At 40.0% G+C, this 18,220-nt stretch overlaps 2 protein-coding genes across 2 annotated transcripts in view; one reads left to right on the top strand and one right to left on the bottom strand.

Moving 5' to 3' along the window:
• Window positions 1–13,461, top strand: part of LOC122551052 (TBC1 domain family member 8-like) — a 97,246-nt gene extending 83,785 nt beyond the window's left edge. The window contains exons 14-20 of the mRNA XM_043692695.1: window positions 2,155–2,253; window positions 4,775–4,843; window positions 5,535–5,775; window positions 5,971–6,036; window positions 10,010–10,099; window positions 11,736–11,833; window positions 13,033–13,461. Of these exons, the coding sequence (XP_043548630.1) occupies window positions 2,155–2,253; window positions 4,775–4,843; window positions 5,535–5,775; window positions 5,971–6,036; window positions 10,010–10,099; window positions 11,736–11,833; window positions 13,033–13,461 (1,092 nt within the window). The remainder of the gene's footprint in view (window positions 1–2,154; window positions 2,254–4,774; window positions 4,844–5,534; window positions 5,776–5,970; window positions 6,037–10,009; window positions 10,100–11,735; window positions 11,834–13,032) is intronic.
• A 188-nt stretch (window positions 13,462–13,649) lies between these two features.
• rpl31 (ribosomal protein L31) overlaps window positions 13,650–18,220 on the bottom strand; it is a 16,788-nt gene continuing 12,217 nt past the window's right edge. Inside the window, exons 4-5 of the mRNA XM_043691709.1 lie at window positions 15,779–15,891; window positions 13,650–13,723 (exon numbers count right to left, since the gene is read on the bottom strand). Coding sequence (XP_043547644.1) covers window positions 13,692–13,723; window positions 15,779–15,891 — 145 coding nt within the window. The 3' untranslated portion in view covers window positions 13,650–13,691. The remainder of the gene's footprint in view (window positions 13,724–15,778; window positions 15,892–18,220) is intronic.

Raw genomic sequence — 18,220 nt, 5'->3', positions numbered from 1 at the left:
AAGATATAAAAGAGACCTAAGGGGCAACTTTTTCACACAAAGGGTGGTACGTGTATGGAATGAGCTGCCAGAGGAGGTGGTGGAGACTGGTACAATTACAACGTTTAAAAGGCTTTTGGATGGGTATGTGAATAGAAAGGGTTTGGAGGGATATGGGCTGGGTGCTGGCAGGTGGGACTAGATTGGGTTGGGATATCTGGTCGGCATGGACGGGTTGGACCGAAGGGTCTGTTTCCATGCTGTACATCTCTATGACTCGCTGATTCTAAGTTAGTTCGCTGAGCTGGAAGATTTGTTTTTAGACGTTTTGTCACTATACTTGGTTACATCATCGGTGAGAGTCTCTGGTGAAGTGCTGGTGGTATGTCCCGCCTCTTTCTTTATAGGTCTTGGTTTCTTAAGGTGGGTGATGTCATTTCTTTTTTCAAGGGAAGGTAGATAGCATGTAAATCGATGTGGTTATTGATGGAGTTATAGTTAGAATGCCATGCCTCTAAGAATTCTTGTGTGTATCTTTGTTTCGCCTGTCCTAGGATGTGTGTGTTGTCCCAGTCAAAGTGGTGTCGTTCTTTGTCTGTATGTATGGAAACTAGTGATAGTGCATCATGTCTTTTGGTGGTTATTTGGTGTTTGTGCATCCTGGTGGCAAGTTTCCAGCTTGTTTGCCCAATGTAGTGTTTATTACAGTTCTTGCATGGTATCTTGTAAATGACTTTAGATTTGCTGGTAGTATCTAATGGATTCTTTAGTTTCATTAGTCACTGTTTAAGTGTGTTAGTAGGTTTGTGGGCTACCATGATGCCTAGGGGTCTAAGTAGTCTGGAAGTCATATCTGATATGCCTTTGATGTAAGGTATTGTGGCTATATGTCTTTGGTTGCATTGTCTACTTGTTTGGCTTTGTTTCTGAGGAATTGGCAGATTGTGTTTATTGGGTACCCGTTTTTCTTGAAAACCTTGTATAGATATTTTTCTTTGCTTTTTGTAGTTCTTAGGTGCTGCAGTGTGATGTAGCTCATTGAAACAATGTCTTGATGCAGCTCCATGTGTGTGCGCTGGGATGACTGCTTTTGAAGTTCAGTACTTGGTCTGTGCTTGTTGTTTTTCTATAGACACTGGTTTGAAGCTCTCCATTGACTGTGCGTTCAACTGTCACGTCTAGGAATGGGAGTCTGTTGTTGTTCTCGTCTTTTGTGAATTTTATGCTTGTTTGTTATTGTTGATGGAGTTGTATGTTGCCTCTAATTTGTTCCGTTTTGTGATGACCACGGTGTCACCCACGTAGCGGACCCAAAGTTTGGGTTGGATAGACAGGAGGGCTGTTTGTTCAAGTCTCTGCATTACTGCTTCTATGAACCCTGATATTGGGGATCCCATGGGTGTTCTGCTGACTTGTTTGTAGGTTTTGTTATTGAATGTGAAGTGGGTGATGAGGCACAGGTCCACTAGCTTGAGGATGTTGACTTTGCTGATGAAGTTGGTGCTGTCTGGTATTTATGGTCCTGGGTTTCCTAGTAGTGATGCCAGGTCGATTGTTAATTGATGTGAAAAGGCTGTAACATCAAAGGATACCATTATTTCATCCTCTTTTATCTTGGTGTCTTTGGTGTTCAGGAATTCTTGGGTGGAGTGAATGGAGTGGCGTGAATCTTCAGTTAGGAGTTTTAGTTTTTGGTGGAGTTCCTTGGCTAGTCTGTATGATGGGAGACTATGGGTTTGGGGGGGGGGGGCAGGTTTGTGCATTTTTGGTAATCCGTAGAAGCGTGGTGTGTTGGACCCATCTGGTTTCATATTTTGAAAGTCTGTCCTGTTTAATTCTCCTGATTTTTTTAAGTCCTGTTAGAAGGGATGAATGTTAGAATGGTTGCTCACAGTCTGACCTTTCTATGCATTCTAACATTGTTGCTGTCCCAAAAACACTCCAATCATGCATCCACATTACATAGTGGGTTAGCCCAGATCAACGGCATGTTCACAACACTGGTAATGGACCTGGGAATATTTGGTTTCAGTACAGTGTATTTGGAGAGTTGAAAATTGATCTCTACAGCCTCTCTTCCTTCTGCTCTCCCTTTCTGCCCATTTATCTTGAATACAAAAACTATTTTACATTGCACACTAATTTCTTTTGAATCTGTTCTTATTGTACATTCAGAAATTTGGAGAGCTTCACGTAGGACAAATCGAGCAAATGCGCTGCAGACACAGAATACGAGTGCTACAGAACTTAGAAGATACCACTAAACAAAATGTGGTAAGTTTACACCATCAATTAGTGTGATTTAAAAGAAAACTAGAGTTGTTTTTTTTATGCATTGCTTCTGTGATGATCATTTCTTGAATATTTAGTCATTCAAGTCATTACAAAAAGCAGATAAAAACCGAATCTGGCAAGTTACTGATCCATCAGTCTTCACTTGCTCATGAACAAAGTGATGGAGTGTGTCATTGTTTTAAAAAATTCTCAAGGTCAGGTTCGTAGGAGAGTAGTCTGACACAGAACAAACGACCAAGAGGCGAGTCTGCTAGAATATGAGCATTTTATTCCCCGCAGCGCCGCCACAACCAGGTCTCATACTTACAACGGGTCTGGCTTATACTCACTCTACATGTTACCGGAACTGGGAGCCGTCAGTTCTCGTAGAGCGGTTGCCAACAACCCACGCTCGGCGGTTAAACGTAACCCCGGAGCAGACTCACCGAACTGGAGACTTTTCCAGCTGATATACTCTTTTCCAGATATAAACATTCATGTGAACAGCAGAGCAAGGCTAAAAAACACATTCCATTCTGGTTACATACAGATAAGAAGATTCACACGGGAAGGTGTATAACAAGATTCACACGGGACTAAGCGACACCTTCCATTTTCGGTTAGAGCAGAGCAAGGCTAAAAAACACATTCCATTCTGGTTACATACAGATAAGAAGATTCACACGGGAAGGTGTGTAATAAGATTCACACGGGACTAAGCAACACCTCCATTCCGGTTAGATTCACACATGTATTGGGACATAATTTTTAACCGTTTCACCACATTCCACTGCTTGGCCCAATACATGTGTTACATTAAGATTCACACATGTATTGGGACATAATTTTTAACCGTTTCACCACAGTCATTGACAGAGCTATCAAGTGGAATTTGGATAACAATAACCCACTTACTGATGCTCAGTTTGGGTCCTGCTGGATCACTCAGTTTCTGACATTATTGCAGCTTTGATTCAAACGTGCAAAAGAGCTAGGTTGGAGATGTGAGGTGGAAATGACTGTCCTTTGCTTCAAGGAGCCCTAACAAAATGGGAGGGGATGGGGATGGGTAAGCCTCTTCTCTGTTTGGAGTCAGTCCTGATACAAAGGGAGGTGATTGTGGTTAAATGCCAGTGATGTCAGTTCAAGGACATCACTGTAGTGGTTGCCTCCACCATCTTCAACTGCTTCATCAATGACCTGCCCTTGCATTATAAATTCAGAACTGCAATGTTCGCTGATGGTTCCACAGTATGCATTATTATTTGAAAACTCTCAGATATGGCTGTACTCTGTGTCCATATGTAGTAAGAATTAGACAACATCCTGGCCTGGGCTACTCAGTGGTAAGTAACATTTGATAACAAAACTATCTCCAAAAGAGAGAATGTGATTTATCTTCTCTTAATGTTCATGTCACTGAATCCTCTACTATCAAAATTCTGTGGGTTACCATTGAGCAGCAACTGAACTGAACTAGCTAAATACATACTGTGGCCACGAGGGCAAGTCAGAGGTTAGGAACCTTAGGAACTCACCTCCTGACTCCCCAGAGCCCGACTACAATCTTCTAAGCACAAGTCAGGAATGTGATTGAATATACCCACTTGCCTGGATGACTGCAGCTTTGACAACATACTTCACACCATCAAGGAATAAAGCAGCGCACTTGATAAGCACCCTGTCCATTCCCTAAAGCGTTCACTCCTTATAAATCTGATGCAAAGTGGCGGTAATCTATGCCTACCTGAGGTACACTGCAGTAACTTGTCAAGGCTCCTTCAATAGTATTTTTAATAACCTCCAACCTCCACATTTTTAGGACAAGGGCACAGATGTACGAGAAGGTGACTGTCTGCTCTCCATTTCATAAGATCCGCAGCATATCTGATTGTAACCTCAAATTCACACTTGCTCCTGATCATCTTTCACCCTTTCCTTACCAAGAATCTATTAACCTCTGCTTTAAAAATATTCGACTCTGCTTTGTTCAGCTGTTTCAGGAAGAGTTCCAAAGAGACACGGCCCTCATGATTCTCACTTTGCTTTTCTGACCAATCTCATTATTTCCTCCTTTATGCTTCACTCTCATTTGGTTACCATGAAACTGATTACTTGTCATTATCATTTCTCATCTCTGCCCAAACTTCCACATCCTGTTTTTTTCTGAAATCACATCATCCCTCCATTACAACCATTAACTAAGAGTCAACACTCTTCCTTTCCCAGCTTCCTGTCCTTCCTGAAGTACTCGTCAATACCAGGTGCCAATCCATGTCATCCTGCAGCCTCCTAGATCATGCATTATCAGAATGCATGAAGAACAGATTATACTAATTGTTGAACAATGGAGCTAAACTAAATAAAAAATATAAAGGATAAAACAAATCAGTTGAAAGGGATAGTGCATTTGAGTTTTCTAAGCGTTCCGGACATTTATTAATGATTTTAAAAGTTGTTTAGCCTCTCAGTTAATGGAAGGCCATGGGGCTAATTTAACATCTTCAATATAATTTTGCAGCTTAGAGTTGTGGCACCAGAAGTTTCATTTAGTACTGAAGGGCTCGGAGACCTCTATGACCTTTTCAAGGTGAGTTTTACGGGAGCTGGTAATTTCAAGTGACTCAACCAGATGTTCAATTCTGAAGGTTAATGAGTTCTTCCTGAATCTTCTGTGGTTATAGTTCTATATGGACACCTTATAAAATAAACATTGGTGGCATTTTCTTCACATGCATACTAATTCTGAAGTGTAACTAGGCCCTCTGCTAATGAGCTGAAAATGTGTTGCTGGAAAAGCGCAGCAGGAATTCCTGAAGATGGGCTTATGCCCGAAACGTCGATTCTCCTGTTCCTTGGATGCTGCCTGACCTGCTGCGCTTTTCCAGCAACACATTTTCAGCTCTGATCTCCAGCATCTGCAGTCCTCACTTTCTCTTCTGCTAATGATACTTAGTTACTCATAAGAAAGTATTCAAGATTGAGAGACCTGCTGTCATTTTTATTGTAGAAATTAACAAACTGTATGGATGCTTGGTTGGTTCCTGTTGGATTTACCTGATAATGTTTGACTGCAATGACCATTTCAGTACCTACAAAGAATGCCACTTGGAAAATAGCCTCTTTGGTAATGAATGTGGAATGTTTGCAATGGGAACTGGCAAAAGAAAGAAATTGCATTGCAATCTTTAGTTAGAATGGAATAATTTGTAAAAATATGTTCTAAACTGTACCTCTTACTCTGCTTTTAAACTGTATATTTACCTTATTTTTTCAACTAGAGAGAACATCTTTTAAGTTGTTACTGGGGTGGGAATGGCTCAGCAGTGTGGCATCATGATCCTAGCCTCCCATATCTGGAACAGTACAGAATAAATTGTTTCCAGTTCAGCAACCTCTTCTGTCTTCTAAGCCCCTGGACGTGGGGTACCCATACAGATCTTCTAGCCCAGAGAACATTCCGCATACTAGATGAAAATGAAGATTCCCTAATTGACTTTAAAGAATTGGTCAGTTGTTTAGGTAACTACTTTTTAATCTCTCTCATGCAGAGTTAATTAATGTAGATATGTATGAACTGTCTGCTTAAAATCTTGGTATCATTTGTGCTAGTTACAAAATATTCAAGCTGCAAAAAAAGTTTGCTTTGTGTTAACAGTACGGAGAATGCAGAAGAGAAGATCTTGATTGAATAAGTATTTTACTTTTATATCATAGAAATAATGTACTATGGAGACTTCAGTGAAAAACTCAGATTGTTGTACAGGCTGCACATTCCACCAGGTAAAGTAATCCTTAAAGAAAAGTTAGTAAATTTGTTGCTGAAGTTGTTAAATGCACATCAGTGCAGTTAGTAAATTCCCTGTTTGAGTTTAAATTTTATACCTGATTTTTGTACTGCTTGCATGATATTAATGAGACGTTGGCTTTCATTTTATTTGTACTTGCTATGATTTATTAGTTTGTAAATGTAGATGTGAACTTAAGATCCTCTAAATCTTTGCTTATCTTAACCTGTTCCACTTACCAATCACCTTTGTCATTGATTTTATTCATTCATTGGAAGTTGACATTGTTGGGTAAATTAGAATTTGTTGCCCAATCCTAATTACCCTTGAGAAGCTGGTGGTAATCGTCATTTTCTCGTCCTCCTGTCAATTGGACGAGATGTTAATCCTATCTGTCCTCAAGTGAGTGTAAAACATCCAATAGTGCTATTATTAAGAATATAGGAGTTATTCCTGATTTCCTGGTCAACATTTATCCCTCAATCCTCCTTCAAAATACAATATTGGTTCATTTCCGATAACTGTTGATCATGAAAGACAATAGTTGAAGCAAAAATTTACTTTGTTCCCCATCTTTTCCTGAACTGCTGCAGTCTGTGTAGTGAAGTTACTCTTACATGCAGTTAAGTTTGGAATTGCAGGATTTTGACCCAGTGATGTTAGTCGAATTTGAAGTCAAGATGGTGTGAGATTAAGAAGAAATTTGTAGCTAGAGATGGAACTATAACTGCATCTATTGTGTCAGAGGTTGCTGTTGAAGCACCTTTGGCATTTTATAGATGGCATGCACTGCACCCTGCTGGTGGAGACAGTGAATGTATGGGTGTGAAAAGCAATGGATGTGGAATCAAATAGGGCAACTTTGGCTTAGAAAGTATTGTCATGCTTCTGACCTTTCTTGTAGATAATGGAAAGCTTTGGGTTTTCAGGAAGTGACTCACGTACCACAAAATGTCCACTTCTTGTTGCCCTAGTATTTACATGTTCAGTCACCAGGATGCTGACTTCAGGAGATTCAGTAATGACAAAAACCATTGAACATCAAAGGGAATTAGATTTCGTTATTGGAAATGACTCATGCTCAGCATTTGTGTGCCATAATTGTTACTTGCCAGATTTTGACTGTTGTCCAGGCCTTGTTGAATATGGGCAGTTACTGACTGAGTATCTGAGGTGGTGAGAATAGAACTCAGCACTCCAATTTTGGGAAGCTAATTGATGAAGCAGCTGAAGATGATTAGGCCTAGGATTTTACCTTGAGGAACTCCTGCAACAATGACAATATCAAAATCAGAAATTGTTAGAAAAGCTCAGCAGGTCTGGCAACATCTGTGAAGAGAAATCAGAGTTAAGGTTTCGGGTCCGGTGACCCTTCCTCAGAACAGAGTTTCCAGTTCTGAGGTAGATAACTGGACCCGAAACTTTAACTTTGATTACTCTGCACGGGTGCTGCCAAACCTGCTGAGGTTTTCCAGTAACTTTTGCTTTTGTTTGATTCAGTTCTTTCAGTTTTACCCTGTAACAATATACTGGTGCTGGGATAATTGACCTTGAGCAAGTATAACTATCTTCCTTTCTACTAACTGGAGAGATACTATAGAGTACCAACTCTTCCTTCATTTCCCACGACTTCAAATTTACTGGACAGCCGTAACATTGTCAAATGCTGCCGCTATGTTCTGGGTAGTCACTGTGACCACAGCTGTCTTGGTTTAGACCAAAGCTGTACTTGGATCTGGACCAAACTGTCACAACGATGAACGGTGTGTGTTGGTGAGCAGGTTATTGGAGAGAAATACTGTTTTAATAGTATTATCCTTCATCATTTTGTTATTGGATGAACGTAGACCAATGATGCAGTGGTTGACCACATTAGGTTCTACCCTGATTTTTGTGGGGAGGATAAGCCTGGGTAATTTGCTTCTTTGCCTATATTTATAATTGCATCAAGTTTTTAAAAAATCTTATCCTTGTGGTTAAATTCTTTCATTGTCTCACATGTCCTTATCTATCTCTTTTCATCCAGCCATATAATAGATACCCTTCCCCACAAACTCTGTTCCTCTAATTCTGGTCTTTTATTGGCCTCTGGGTTTTCTGCCATCTAGTCTATGCTCCCCACCTCTAAACTCCCCTGTTTCCTTTTGTCATCAGTGTTTGGTCACTAATCCTAAAATCTATTCCTTTAGCTTATAGCCATATAGCATGGAAACAGATCCTTTGGTCCAACTAGTCCACACCAGCCATGTTCCCAAACTAAACTAGTCCCACTTATCTATGTTTAGCCCATCTTCCTCCAAACTTTTCCTCTTCAGGTACTTATCCAAATGTCTTTTAAATGTACTGTGCCTGCGTCCACTCCCTCTGGCAGTTCATTCCACATACTAACCATTCTGTGCAAAATAGTTGCCGTTCATCTCCTTTTTACATATTTCTCCACTCATCTTTTAAAAAAATACCCCCTGGTTTTGAACTCCTCCACATTAGGGAAAAGACCTTCACTAATCAATTTCTCTAAGCCCCTCAATTTTATATAGTTATGTAAAATCACCCCTCCAACTCCTTTGCTCCAGGGAAAAAAGTCCCAACCTATCCAGCCTCTCCTTCTAACTAAAACCATCCACTCCCAGCAACATCTTGGTAAATCTTTTCTGTAGCCTCTCCTGTTTAATAATATCCCTCCTATAACAGGATAACCAGAACAGCACACACTACTCCAGAAGAGACCACACCAAACTCCAGTACAACCTCAATATTAGATCCCAACTCCTTTTCTCAAAGCAATAAAGGCAAGCATGCTAAACACCTTTTAACCATCCTGTCTACCTGGACAAATTTCAAAGAATGATGTACCTGAACCCCTCGGGCCCTATTAACTGTATAAGTGCTGCTCTTATTTGTTTCACCAAAATGCAATACCTCACATTTAAACTCCATCTGCCACTCCTCAGCCCATTGATCCAAATGATCAAGATCTCTTCACTGTCTTAGGTAATCTTCTTCAATGTCCACTATACCACCAATTTAGGTGCCATCTGCAAACTTACAAACTGTGCCTCCTATATTCTCCTCCAAATAATTTATATAAATGACAAACAATAGTGGACCAGTACCGATTCCTGTCGAACACCACTGATCACTGACCTCCAGTCCAAAAAGCAACCCACCACCACCACCCGCTGTCTCCTACTGTCAAGCCAATTTTGCATCCACTTGGCTAGCTCGCCCTGGATCCCAACTGGTCTAACTTAACATCAAGGTTTGTTTCCCAGAGGGGCCTTAAAATGCTTTGGGACATTTGCTTCATGTAAAGTGCTATGTAAACACAAGTTTTTTTAAGTTGGTAAGTTAACAGTAAGAAATCTGCTGAGAAGCTGATTTTTAAAAACTTGTGGCTTTGCATAGTATTAATTGCTCAATTATTTTTTCCCCACTCACCGTTAATTATTGTGCAGGTGTTCTGCACTGAGAGCGTCTTGAAGGGATGTTACTTAATTCCTTGCCTACCTGGGATGTTCACTGGTGAAAAACCACTGAAGCATATTTAGGTTGTTGAGACATTTTGGGGAAAAAGCATCAAGTTTTTTGTTCTGTTATTTCGGTAGTTCCATGACTGTGGAATTTGGAGTCACAAATGGGCCAGATTTCCTTCCTTAAATGACATTAGTGAAGGCTTTTTATGACCAACCATGGTTATGTAGTTGCCATGAGGCTAGCATTTTGATAAATTCAAATTTCACCATCTGCTATGTAGGATTAGACCCAGAACATGAACCTGCGTCTCTGGATTACTGGTTCACTGACATTACCACTAATCCCCCCAACTCTCCTGAGAGTTTGTTTGGAATGTAGTCTTGCATTTTATTAAGTTTCCACATATGTCTGTCATTTTCAATTATATGCAACATTGAATTTTAAATGGGGGCAGTTTGATTCATTTAAATTTATTCTTGCTTTTGTTTTCCTAGCCTATAATGATGATGACATAGATAACCTATCCCCTCTGAGGACTACCTTCGTTTCCAGCGTCCAACCTGATTACTTCAACAAATCAAACTGCAAGTGCATATTTACTACTCAATGCAAAAAAATGAAGCTTTTCTCTAAACTGTCATTCAAAGTTATGAAACAGAAATATTACTTCATAACTCAAAATTACTGATGGGGAATAGTCTATACTTTGGATCCAGTAGAGTGTGTTTTGGAAGGACTGGGAATCGAGAGTTGTTGTTTGAAAATACAGCCAGTTGCATAACCCTGCCAAAATGGCACACAATGAATTTAAAAGAAAAACTCACCATATTAAACAAGAATACAGGCCTCTATAACTATCGTAGAATTCCTACAGCATAGAAAGAGGCCCTCAGCCCAACAAATCGACACAGACCCGCTGAAGAGTAACCCACCCAGACCCAATTCCCCTATCCTATATTTACCTGACTACTGCACCTAACTTACACATCCCTAAACACTATGGGTAATTTAGCATGGCCAATTTACCTAACCTGCACATCTTTGAACTGTGGGAGGAAACCCACACACAGCGAAAATGTGCAGTCACCTGAGGCTGGAATCAAACCTGGGTCCCTGGCACTAAGGCAGCAGTACTAACCACTGAGTCACTATGCCACCCCCTAATACAGAAGAATGCGAGGCAGGGACTACTTGTATTTGACACAAGATGAAGGTTGATGGAAAAATGCTTTTAAAGGGACATTTGTGACAGAGCAAAGGCTGGAATTTTTATTCACTGGAACAACACGAACAACAAATAGGTTTGGCATCCAGGTATGTGGCCTGTGAAAGCATGATTTTATTGAAGTCTTGTGAATGACAAACCAGGCTCCCCTCGACTGCCTGGGGGTTCTTGCCAAGAATAGGAATATAAAATGTCGAGATGGCTGTTAGTATTCAAATAGTGTTGTTGGGGTTGTATATTTCCAGTGTTATGATTGGAAATATTGGACAAAGAAGATTCTAGAGTGAAACCTGGGCTTAATAGACTAGCTGTCAGAACAAATATGCAAAAATAAAACTAGAGAATTTCCTTGAGCTCTCAAAATCTGGAGACTATCCTCATTGCCTAAAGATTTTTACAAATGAGAAGTCATACCAGCAGAAGGACCATTTCTCTTTTCTAAACCCAACTTACTAATTGGCCCCTGACCATCTATTTCCATGTAAGTCATTAAAACCTCAACTTTGCAGTTACCAATTAAGCTCTCAGCTGATAAGTCATTTAACTTAAGTGACATGCTGTCTTGGAAATGTTTGAACTTACAGATCAAATTTGACTTTGACCTGTTTTTACTAAGAAAACATTACCTCTGTAAACTGAAACCTAAAATCCATCATTAAATAATTATTACAAACCTTTATCACAATCTACCTTAAAAACAAAGTTTCTACTTATGGTAAACCTGTAGCTCTTGTATTATTTTTATGTGGCTGGGGCTGTTCCCAACAATACCAGGTCTAAGAGGTTAAATTTTGTAATGAGCATCTTTGAAATGGTGAAACCCCATAAGTTAATCACAACAGTGGTAATGTCTCTACCCTTGGGTTCAAGTCCCACATGCTCCAAAAATGTGCAATAATATCTCTGAACAGGTTGATTAGGAAAATGCTACACTGGTTAGTTTACACTTGATGTGTATAGATGCGTGGACTAATTAAACAACTATTATTTAAAAGGTGGAGCAACCAATTACCGACACCAATTGAAAAAAATGCTTGAAGATTTGGTTAAAAGAAAAAAGGAAGCCACAAAAGATCTTCCGTTGATGAACCAGGTATGTTTGTCATTTAATTTTCAGAAATCTAAACCTTGTAAAAACAAAAGTAAACTTTTCTATGTAGGCAGTGCCAGAATACCTTTAACTCAGGGACAGTGGGAGTGACAAGACTTGCACTAGAGGAATGGGGGTAGCCACAAAGACAAAACCTGAAAAGGAATTAATGTTTATGCAGGTACACCCCCTTTAATCCCAATATTATTGATTTCAATTCTTGCTGCACCCAATCAGTGGACAATGTATCATTTGCATTTTAGTGCCAACAACTGAACTCTGCTAATTTTCAGAGCATTTACATTATAGTAAAATTACATCATTTTGTATTTCCAATGTGTCTTTTTGACTTTTTATCCAATTGCTTCTTCTCTGCCAAAATATGAGCCTGATATCACTTCAACCTCCACCAAGGGTACAAGACAGTAGATCCAAAATCCACACCAGCTGGAATAGGGACAAAACTGTGCAGTTACCACTAATGTCATCTGTATTGGCTATAGTCCCAGTTGTTGTGATAATGCAAGTTTCATGTATGTGTTGTACTGCCAAGCTACAAAGTCATGGCAGAGGCTCCTAATTTCTTTTCACCATGTGGCTGGCAAGGAAAATCAATTGCCTACCATTGATGTATGTTGTAAGGATTTAAAGATTGATATTAAATATATTTGACTGTCCTATGAACCTTGGCCAATCCACTAACATAGGGACGCTGATCTATAGGTACATCTGCTATAGTTTCATTGTTACATTGCAACTATATGTTCCTGTCAATACACTACAGTGCGTGCTTTCACCCCAGTTTCTGCCTGACAGATCTAAAAATCAGAAGTACAGTAAGAAGTTGCTTCATTGGTTACACAGATCAGCAATTTGTTATCATTAAAGTAATTTATACTGAAATTGGAATTGACTGATTTCAATATCTGCAACAAATGAAAATGCGACCAAATACTTGAGAATATTAACTGCTTTGTCTATTATTCCTACCAACCCCCACTCCCACAAATTACCTGTTCAAATTGGATTCAATTTAATTTGATTTGAATAGTAGCCCAGGAATTGCAGGTTAGTATTTGAGAACAACAAAACTCTAGTACATAAGTGTGCAAATACTTACGTTATGTACTTGGCCTGTTGAGTTGTGGATTTGGTGACTGACTTTACAATAATTTAGTTTTTTTAAATATAATCCCATGCAGAGAGAGTTCATCCAGTTTTGCAAGACATTATACAGTATGTTTCGAGAAGACCCAGAAGAGAACAACCTTTACCAAGCAATTGCTACAGTCACCACTCTCCTCCTTCAGATTGGGGAGGCAGGACAAAGGATACGTAGTTCAGGAAGTATTTCCGAACTGCCGGCAAGTTCTAAAGAAACTGAAGCACTGACACCTACAGATGGAGTAGATGCTGTGTTTGCAGAAGCAGATATGGATCTGAAAAATAAACCTACATCTTCACAGCCTGGAGAGGATGACTGGAGTGTGTCTTTTGAACAAATTTTGGCTTCCCTCTTGACAGAACAATGTTTGGTGAACTTTTTTGAAAGATCAGTAGCTGTAGAAAGTAAACTCCTTCACGCAAAAGCAAATCAGTATCAACAGAGAATTAATCAGACAATCCACTAGCCTTTTGAATGTATATTCGTTTCAACGCTGGCAGTTGAAACCATAATTCTACTGTAAATAAATCTCCATTGTTCTAAATGTTTGGGTACAATGTCAAGTTTACAGATTGTATGTGCAATTTTGAATAAATTCATTTGAGTACTTGTGGTAGTTTAAAGTGTGTAATCCATGAAGTTTTCCCAAAAACGTGTAGTTATTTTTAACTTTATTTTTAATGAAACATTTACAATTTAATTTTCATCAACGTTGACTGTTTGCAGACCTGTAAAACAAAAAAAATTAAATGTTAATCTAGCTGCCTTTCTAAATTGTACATTTTGACAACCCAGGCCAGTTCCAGGTTATGAAAATTCCATCAACTGGAAGATCACCATTTAATACTGGCACCAGCCAACTCCAACTATTGCAACAGACTTTGCGTTGGGACTACAAATACCATTGAAAAAAAGCATTGTTCAACTTGCTTTCAGACAGCATCAAGTCTACCACAATAAACAAAACTGATGCTAGAAATCAGAAACAAATTGCTGGAAAATCTCAGCAGGGAGGCTGCAGAAGGATTTAGACAGGTTAGGAGAGTGGGCAAAGTGGCAGATGGAGTACAACGTGGGAAAGTAGGAGGTCATGCACTTTGGTAGGACGACTAGAGGCATGGATTATTTTCTAAATGGGGAGAAAATTCAGAAGTCTGAAGTGCAAAGAGACTTGAGACAATAATGAATCAGAACTCCCAAGATAAAGGTGCAGGTTGAGTTAGTAGTTAAGGCGGCAAATGCAATGACGGCATTTGAGAGGACTTGAATATAAAAGCAGGGACATACTTCTGAGGCTCTAGAAGGCTCTGGTCTGACCATAGTTGGAGTACTGTGCATAGTTTTGGGCCCCATATCTCAGGAAGGATATACTGTCCTTGAAGCGTGTTCAGATAAAGCTCACAAGAATGGTCCCAGGAATGAACACCTTAACATATGAGGAACATTTGAGGACTCTGGGTATATACTCAATTGAGTTAAGAAGGATAAGGGGGGATCTAATTAAAACACACAATGGCCCATACAGAGTAGATGTTGGGAAGATTTTTCCATTGGTAGGAAAGACTGGGACCCAAGGGCATAATCTTAGGGTAAAGGGAAGACCTTTCAGAATGGAGATAAGGAGAAAAAAACTTCAGCCTGTGTAGTGAATCTATGGAATTCACTGCCACAGAAGGCTGTAGAGGCCAGGTGGCTGAGTATATTTGAGACTGAGATAGATAGGTTCTCAAATATCAAGGGTTATGGGGTTCAGAAACATACCAGCCATGACTGAATTGCAGAGCAGACTTGATGGGCTGAATGGCCTAATTTCAGCTCCTTTGGTGTGGCAGCAGAATTGAACTGAAGAATCACTGGACCCAAAACTTTAACTCTACTTTCTCTCCACAGATGCTGCCAGACCAACTGAGTTTTCCTAATAGTTTTTGTTTACATTTTGCCAAAGTGATGTCTTAATCCACACAACTGCAAGACTGGAATAACTGAATTTAAAACAGCTTCCTTCTAATCCAAGTTGTTCACAGGATTGCTAATTTTTTAAACTTCAACTACTGGAATAGGCCTTTTCCTTGGGAGCAAGGAGGATTAATTTCAGGGACTAGTAGCTTTATATGAATTAAAGCATCATTGATAGGTCACTTGTTCCTATGAATAGAACCATGGAGAGAGAGATTCATACAGCAAATTTTAAACAGGGAATTATGGAAGGTATTACAGAATGAATCAACAGGAGTGGGCTTTTAAAAGCCACAACATAAAAGTTCAACACAGGACTTTAGTGATCTGATGGAACTATCTCAGACATAAGAACGTGACGGTCACCCCTGCCTTCAAAGCAAAAAGACTTTACTTCAGGATGGTAGGGTAACTATTGTAGCAGTGGTGGTTGTAACAATTGGGTTAAAGCCCATTCTGAGGTCATGTTGTATAACCAGGAATACAGAGTTGCCTGTTACAAAGCAATCTCCAATATGTCAACAGATTTCAGTGGGATCTGAGGGTCTTAAAATTAGGTCACTTTTTAACATACTTTTATTGAACTGGTTACCGTTTCATGTGACACATACTGCTCTTAAAAGAACAGATATTTCTTGTACAAAGAAACCCAGATCAAAAGTGTATTTTGCTGTTCCAAAAAAGTCTACAAATGACCCAAGAAACAATGCACTGCAACTGAACCATGATAAACAGGATCAGCATACAAGTCAGCCGCACATTAATTTGGGTTATAACAAAGCTATCCCTTCCTCTTTTATCTGATATTTAAATTTGCTGTAACTTACCCTTGTAGGATGTTACAGGAACATAGGTTACCAACGTGTAAAGTTTGTTAGGAGAATCCTCATCCTCATTGCGCTTTCTGGATAAACGCACACGAATGCGATATGGGACATTCCTGGAAGAAGTTTAAATTTTTGAACTTTCATTGCTTCATATTTTAAGCATAGAACTTAAGAGAACGTAGAACCTATTACGATTACCCATCAAGCCAAACTTGATGTATTATAATTGTACAATATGAAAATTAACATTTAATATACAAGCTTTCATGTTTGTTATCCAAATTATCTGCTGAAACCTTAATCTGAGTTATTAATCTTGTTATTTTTAAACATTAGCTTCAAGGTGGTAGAAATTGGCTACAGTTAAGGATATGTGTTAGGATCATAATTGTATACAATTTAAATTAATGACCTAGACTTTGGAATACAAAAATAAACACAGGTTTTGGCGGTTGTACTATATTCATTTCTAAGGTGGATTTGACAGAAATCAATCTTTTCTCAGTATAAATTCCATTAAACATTCTGATCAGCGCAACTGTTTAAAGTTGAGATTTTCAACCAAACTTAAGATTGCATTTTACATCTCGAATATTGAAAACAGATCTGACCCATTATGTTTAGCTTTAAAAGGTAAGTCCGAGAGGCGGCCAGGTCTGTCAATCAAGAGTTGGCGTGGAGGCAGAGCGGAAGAGTCGGACATCGCACAGAGCCATGGTAATAGGGGACTCCATAGTGAGAGGAACTGACCGGGGCTTTTGTGGCAGCAGACGGGACTTGATGGTGTGTTGCCTTCCTGGTGCCCGGGTTAAAGACATCACAGACAGAGTGCAGGAAATCCTCAAGGACAAAGGTAAAGAGCCAGAGGTGGTGGTACATGTCGGCACAACTGATGTTGGGAAGAAGAGGAGGAACATACTACAGCGGGACTTCGGAGAACCAGGAAGGCGGCTGAAAAGCAGGACGTCCAAGGTGGAAAGCAGGATCTCCGATTTGCTTCCAGTTCCTCGGGCTGGTGAGGCCAGAAACAGGGAGATAATGGACTTGAACGTGTGGCTGGGGAACTGGTGCAGGAAGCAAGGATTTAAATTCTTGGATCACTGGGGTATGTTTTGCGGTAAGCAAAAATTCTACAAGAGAGACGGTTTGCACCTTAATAGGTTAGGGACCAGCATTCTGGCAGGCAGGTTTGCTACTGCAACACAGCTACATTTAAACTTAGCGGGGGGAGAGAGAGAGAGGGGACAAACTGGATGTTTAAGAAGGAATTTGGAGGGAAAATTAGAACAAGGGAAGTCAAGAAAGACAACTATATCAATGAGGCAGAAAACTCAAAGGAATCATGCTGTAAGGTTGAGTGAAATAGGAGTTGATGGGAAGGGTGAGGGCATTAACAAATTAAAAATACTATACATGAATGCGTGAAACTTTAGACATAAGATGGATGAGCTTGAGGCTCTTTTGGAAATTGGCAGATACAATATTGTGGGGATAACTGAGACGTGGCTTCAAGTGGACAGGGCCTGGGAAATGAATATTCAAGGCGACACGTGCTATCGTAAGGACAGACTGATGGGCAGAGGGGGTGGGGTGGCCTTGTTGGTAAGGGATGATATTCAGTCCCTTGCGCGGGGGGCCTAGGAATCAGGGGATGTAGAGTCAGTGTGGATAGAGCTGAGAAATACTAAGGGCAAAAAGACCCTCTTAGGAGTTATCTACAGGCCCCCAAACAGTAGGCTGGATGTCGGATGCAAGTTAAATCAGGAGGTGAAATTGGCCTGTCGCAAAGATGTTACTACAGTTGTTATGGGGGATTTCAACATGCAGGTAGACTGGGAGAATCAGGATGGTATTGGACCTCAAGAAAGAGACTTTGTGGAGTGCCTCAGAGATGGATTCTTAGAACAGCTGGTGCTGGAGCCGACCAGGGAGAAGGCAATTCTGGATCTGGTATTGTGTAACGAACCAGAATTGGTCAGGGACCTTGAAGTGAAGGAGCCATTGGGAAGTAGTGACCATAATACAATAAGCTTCAATCTGGAGTTTGAGGGGGAGAGGGTACAATCGGAAGTGACAATATTTCTGTTGAATAAAGGGAACGATGGAGCGATGAGGGAGGAGCTGGCCAAAGTTCAATAGTGCAATACCTTAGCAGGGATGACAGTGGAGGAACAATGGCGGATATTTCTGTGTATAATGCAGAAGTTGCAGGATCAGTTCATTCCAAAAAGGAAGGAAGATCCTGGGAGGAGGTAGGGGTTGCCATGGCTGACGAGGGAAGTTAAGAAACATATAAAGTTAAAAGAGAAAAAGTATAACATAGCAAAGAAAAGTGGGAAAACGGAGGACTGGGAAGCTTTTAAAGAATAACAGAGGATTACCAAGAAGGAAGTACACAGAGAAAAAATAAGGTACGAAGGTAAACTGGCCAATAATATAAAG

This window comes from Chiloscyllium plagiosum, chromosome 6 (genome assembly GCF_004010195.1).
Source record: "Chiloscyllium plagiosum isolate BGI_BamShark_2017 chromosome 6, ASM401019v2, whole genome shotgun sequence".
In the NCBI taxonomy this organism is placed as follows: Eukaryota; Metazoa; Chordata; class Chondrichthyes; order Orectolobiformes; family Hemiscylliidae; genus Chiloscyllium; species Chiloscyllium plagiosum.
This window is presented reverse-complemented; position numbering and strand designations above follow the sequence as displayed.